Source organism: Panthera pardus, unplaced genomic scaffold, assembly GCF_024362965.1.
Source record: "Panthera pardus isolate Hobbes unplaced genomic scaffold, ASM2436296v1 HiC_scaffold_13, whole genome shotgun sequence".
Lineage (NCBI taxonomy): Eukaryota > Metazoa > Chordata > Mammalia > Carnivora > Felidae > Panthera > Panthera pardus.
In genome coordinates, this window is record NW_026526688.1 from 141,093,063 (window position 1) to 141,099,227 (window position 6,165).

The 6,165-nt window shown below is 43.6% G+C and overlaps 1 protein-coding gene across 4 annotated transcripts in view; it reads right to left on the minus strand.

Moving 5' to 3' along the window:
* Nucleotides 1-5,412, minus strand: part of ANXA3 (annexin A3) — a 53,493-nt gene extending 48,081 nt beyond the window's left edge. Inside the window, exons 1-2 of one of the 4 annotated variants that reach the window (XM_053901466.1) lie at nt 5,247-5,412; nt 1,986-2,037 (exon numbers count right to left, since the gene is read on the minus strand). In XM_053901466.1, the coding sequence (XP_053757441.1) occupies nt 1,986-2,000 (15 nt within the window). In that variant the 5' untranslated portion in view covers nt 2,001-2,037; nt 5,247-5,412. Of the gene's footprint in view, nt 1-1,985; nt 2,038-4,965; nt 5,158-5,246 lie in introns of those variants that run through there. The other 3 variants (XM_053901468.1, XM_053901465.1, XM_053901467.1) reach the window with 3 other exon arrangements.
* Nucleotides 5,413-6,165: the final 753 nt, after the last annotated feature.

Below are 6,165 nucleotides of genomic sequence, written 5' to 3' on the forward strand. Positions count from 1 at the left end.
TGAGAGGGGGGTAGGGGCAGAGAGAGAGGGAGAGAGACAGTCCCAAGAAGGCTCCATGTGCTGTCAGCACAGAGCATGACAACACGAAGCTTGATCCCGCAAACCATGAGATCATGGCCTGAGTCGAAATCAAGAGTAACCAACAGAGCCACACAGACGCCCCATAAGAGAGAAAGACAGAAAGAGAATCCCAAGTAGGCTCCACGCTGTCAGTGGCAGAGCCTGATGCAGGGCTTGATCCTACGACACTGGGATCGAGACCTGAGCCAAAATCAAGAGTCTGACACTCAGCCAACTGAATAACCCAGGCACTCCTCTTTGGACATTTTCTTACGTCAATATATAAAGACCGGACCCCCTTTTTTCCCATTCTTTTTAATGATCACCTAAAAATGGCTGTAAGTTACAAATGAGTCACTTACTCACTTCATACCCCATGGCCATTTATGCTGCCTGCATATTTTCATGAATACAAATGAATGTCTTTTAGCCTGTATTTTTTTCAGCCTTATGTAAGTATATCTATAGGATAAGTACCCAGAAGTGGAATAACTGGGTTAAAGAGGGTGTGCATTTAAACACTGATAGATATCACCAAAATACCATCGAAAAGTGTGCCAGGTTTAATCTCCCATGATCAGAGTATGAGAGTACTTGTCTTATCGACATACTCTCCGACATTGGTCTTACTATATGTTTTCCTCGCCTCTACCAATACTTAGGTAGAGATGGTTTCTCATTGTGTTGTTTACATTTCTTTATTTCCTAGTGAGAGATAGCATCTTTTCATATATTTTCGTGTATTACATCTGTAATTCTTTTCATGTCCTATTCATGTCCCTTACAAATTTTTCCATTGAGTTTTTTTTATTGATTTTTTCAAGTAATTAAACAATTTTTTAAACATTTATTTATTTTTGAGAGACAGAGACAGAGCTCGAGCAGGGGAGGGGAAGAGAGAGAAGGAGACACAGAATCGGAAGCATGCTCCAGGCTCTGAGCTGTCAGCACAGAGCCCAACAACGTTGGGCTCGAACCCACGAACCATGAGATCATGATCTGAGCCAAAGTCAGACACTCAACTGACTGAGTCACCCAGGCACCCCTATTCAAGTAATTGTTATGTTAAGGAAATAAGTTTTTTGTCTGTTATCCTGTAAATATTATTCCCCTGTGGTTGTCTTCTGACTCTATTAATAGTGTTGTTTGCATGTAAACCATAAGTTTACATGCAGTTAAGTAGATCAATGTATTTCTTTTAGGCTTTTGGTTTGTGTCATAGTTGTAACTGCCTTTCCTACTCCAAGATTATTTTTATTTTTATTTACTTATTTATTAAATGTGTATGTACTTTGAGTAAGAGAGAGATCACACACACAGGGGAGGGGCAGAGAGAGAGAGGGAAAGAGGGCGAATCCCAAGCAGGCTCTGTGTTGCCAACACGGGGCTCAATCTCACAAACCTTGAGATCATGACCTGAGCCAACATGAAGAGTCACACGTTAATTGACTGAGCCACCCAGATGGCCCTCCAAGATTATTTTTAAAATTCACCCATATCTTGTCTCTTTCATTTCAGTGTTTTATCCATCTGAAATTCTTTTTAATGTAAGAAGGGAGAAGGAATACAGATTTACTGTTTTCCCAAATGGCTAGAACTTTTCCTAACATTATGTATTGAATAAGCTATCTTTTCCTCTCTGATATGAACCATTATATTTACCATATAATAAATTCCCAAATCACAGATGAAATCTACTGTTATTGATCTCTAATTTGGTATCATCAAAAATAATTTTAATTATGTACTTCTACAAATACATTTTTATATTTTATTATTTTTAGACATCCTCTAGCTTTTTTGGCATGTTATATTTTCCAATGAACATTTTATCAACTTTCAAAACATTTTTACTAATATTTTGACTTGACTTTCTCTATTTTGATTTGACTAGGATAAGTTATGAGGGCTTGGTTTTTACTTACCCAGATAGAGGCCATGATATCCCACTTTTGCTTGAATTGAGATCACACTAAACTATTAAAAGAAAAAAAATTACTAAACAGAATAAATCTGGGATTCAGAACACAATAATCTCAGAATAACCCTTAATCTTTAATCCGCAAACCAGAAGTCAACATTCAAAGAGAAACCATCTCAGTAAGATGATGTGTCTCTAGCATCAAGTACCTTATTTGCTAAACAAACATTTGCTGAGCACCTACTATATACAAGGGATTGTGCTGGATCTGGGTAGGGGTCAAAACAAGCCAGAAAAAAGAAAATCTCTACACTTGAGAGGTTTATACATATGTTTCCTGGAAAGCAAATTCTTGACTCATTTAAAAATCCAATAGAACTATGTTGATTGCTGAGTTCTTTTAACCAGAATCCATACCATCATAAGGAACAGCAGCAGAAAAAGAAATGGTCAACAAATTCTAGCTGGCTTCACTTTGATTCTTCGTGCTTGATTGTGATATCTCCATTTACATTTTACAAGGCTCCAAGCCTACAGCCTGTTATAAACAGACATGCCTGCTCTTTAAGAAGGCAGTCTGGTTCCTGGTAGGGCCCAGAGGTGAAAAGGGCAATTCTTTGGTGGAGCCCTGTTTGGGAACCCATGCACTTTTCATATGTAGACATTATTCAAACATGCTGGTATATCTCCATGGTTGATTTAGAAATACAAGTTGCTCCCACTGATCCTGGGAACAAAATAATCTAAAAATTTAAAGATAGCTCCAGAACAAAGTTCATAGGAAATCAACACTATTAGTTCCTGGAAATATTTAGCCTGATTTTCTCAGGCGCTCTGTAGCCTAGGGCAATGGGCCCTCTACTTACCAGGTCTAACACTGCATCCCTCTGTATACACAGTGGATACAAGGTGTCCTAGTTCTGATTTTGCCTCTTTTTTTTTTTTTTTTTTTTTAAGTAGGCTCAATGCCCAGCATGGAGCCCAACATGGGGCTTGAACTCACGACCCTGAGATCAAGACCTGAGCTGAGAACAAGAGTTGGATGCTTAACTTAAGCCACCCAGGCATCCCCTGATTTTGTATCTTAAAACTCAATTTCTTTGAGCTTCAGTTTCCTCATCTGTAAAAAGAGGAGGGCTGCTAGCACAGAATGAAGTAATATGTATTATAATATCAGCTAGCATTTTGAGTTCTTACTATGTGCCAGGTAATATAAAAAGCACTAGGTCAGTTCTGCAAGGCTTTTTGTCATATTTGTTCCCTGGGGCATGGATGGCACTAAAAAAGTACTTTTTTTTTTTTTAATTTACATTTATTTATTTTTGAGAGACAGAATGAGACAGAGCACAAGCAGAGGAGGGACAGAGAGAGCAGAATCTGAAGCAGGCTCCAGGCTCCGAGCAAGCATTCAGCACAGAGCCTGATGTGGGGCTCAAACCCACGAACCACGAGATAATGACCTGAACTGAAGTTGGACACTTAACCGACTGAGCCACCCGGGCACCCCCAAAAAGCACTTATTGAATGAATGAATGAATGATTTAATATAAACCTCAATAATCTAAGGAGCTATGTGTCATTAATACTATCCACTTTGCATTTAAAGAAGCTGGGGCACAGAGAAGGTACAACAATGGTCCAGTCACACAGCAAGTGAGTGTTCCCCTCCTCAATCTAGACAGTGACACTCCAAAGGTATGAAGTTAACTTCCATGCTTCTGCCTTCCCCAAGTGCCTATCCCAAACACTGTCAAAGCTGATGTTCAATATGTGTTGATCCAGTACAATCTGGGAATTGTAAATTATTAACAATTATTACTGATTGAAGTTTTAAGAAATCACTCCATACTGGAGGCCATGTGACCTAACAACAGAACTTTAATGATGCTTTTCAGAAAGGGATTAGAGTACCTCCCTCATTTCCTCTACTTCATCCCCAATTCCTATTTCTCAACAGATTGCTCTACACAACCACCATAGCTCTGAGAACAAGATTCTGGTTTTCTTTACATCTTTAAATTCCCTTTCTCATCAGTCTGAAATTTTCTGCCTTCATGAAGCCAATGGTAATATCTTTGCAGAATAACATTATAATGAGTTACAGTTTTTACGATGTTGATAAAACAAGTTGTAAATGTAGCTCTCCCTGATGGTAGACTTGTGTAGAACACAAATCCTGGGAAAGAATTTAAGTCTGGCTGTGTATGTAACTCCTTATCAGCAGCCAGAGGAGCCATCAGGGACCCAGAGCCCCTGGGACCTTGCACAAACCACAGTTTCCTATATACGGTCATTTGCAATCTAGGAGTCAGATTCCCCACCTGCCGAGTTAAATGCCAGCAAGATGATTCATGAGCCGTGAAATGGACTCTGTTGCAATCAAAGAAAAAGGTGAGTCTTTTCAAGGAAAAGCAAATTCCTCCGATTCCCAATACTTAATAGCTAAATGTACTTTTCTTCTACCACCTAAAAATAATTAAGTGTAGTAGGATAAATGGCTTAACTTAAAGAGGAGAAACTGCTCACAGGGATGGGTGGGGTTCCAAGTCCTCAGAATGGAGCTCGAGCCAGCCCCTCCTGAGCCCCCAGGGACCCACAGGACATTTGTGACTCCCTGCTCTTTTTCTGTCCCCAACACGTTTGGGACTTGGGAGGCCGAGATGGCCAGCTGGATCCGTAAGCTGCTAGCTGTGATGGAACCTGAAGGGTCCAGGGCGCAGGGCCAGCTGGGGGTCGGTTTGCGCCCCGCCCTCACCACAGCTGGGTGACTCCCCGGGACACCCCCATGGTTGCTCCTCTGGGCCTCAGTTTCCTCCAATTTGAAATGGGAGTCGTGGACTCTCTTCCCTGAAGCCTCTCAGGCCCCGCACCCCCGCGGCCCGCTGGTATGCGGCGTGGGCTGCGCTCGCGGGGAATCGGCCCCCGCGCCCACATCTCCCAGCTGCCGAGCAGCCGCGCGCGACGCGCGGGGAGGCTGAACTTACCTGAAGCGGGGCCGCGGGGACCCGGGGTGCGGGAGAACCGCGAGAGGGAGTGCGCCCGGCCGCCGGTGCTCCGCGTCCGCTGGGTCTGCGACCGCGACCGCACCCCTTCCTCCCGCCCCTCCCCCGGCCTCCGGGCCCCACCTGACCGCCGCCGGAGGCCCTGGGAAAAGCCAGCCGCGCCCCGCGGCCGCCGGGGCTCCACCTCTGCACCGTGGCGCCGCAGCTCTCCGCTTTCCGGGGTGGCCACGCTTTCCCGCCCTCGTCTCCCAACACCCTCACACAGAGACCCGTTTCCTCGGTTTCCACGTCCCCTTCTCTTGCGTTAAACTCTGCAGATTGATTGCAGTGCTTATTTCGTTCGAGGCGCGTGGATTCAAAGATTACACTGTCCCGGCTCCCAAGAAGCTCAGGCCTGGAACGGAGGGCGAACACTCCACACCAGTGCCAGCCCATAACATTTCTCTAGCATGGACTTTGGCCGGGCACTGTTCTAAATTCTTTAGGAGGATGCCCTAATACCAATCTTTCAACGGCCCTATAGGGTAGATACCGGTTTCCCAGGTATTTGGAAGTAGTGTTCCTGCGAAACCCTCCCTAAGCCAAAATGGCAGGAAGTGAAGAAGCCATCACCATTAATTTATATGGAAAAGCTTTTGAGTGCTCCCAGATTCTGCCCCTGTTTTTGGTTTTGCCTTTTTCCCTTTCTTTTCAGTTAGGAAAAACAGGTACTAAGGATGTCGGTATTTGGTGAAAGCGAAGTGGCCTCACAGGAACTTTGGAAAATCAGGAGATACCTGTACTGTTACTGTCCCCCATTTTATAAATGAGGAAACCTAGACAGAGAGATTAAGTGATTTAAGCAAGTCACACAAGGAGGAAACGATAGAACTTCATTTTTGAACCCGGGGAATTGTATTATCCCTCTGCTAAGCTTATTGGCTCTCTAGTATGAGGATTAGAAACACAGACTTGGGAGATAGGAAGGTAGAAGGGCATTCTAGGCATTAGGAACAACAAAACAAACAAAGGAGGCTAAAAATGAAGGCCCTGGTTGAATTGAGGGAATCGTGAGTTGGGTGTTGAAGAATGTAGTACAGAACACTAGAAGCTACCGGTTGATTGGGTATCAGGCATTGGACTAAGTGCCTGATGGCAACTCCTCTTTTATTTCAAGGCAACTCTAGGAGGTGCTATTTTTAT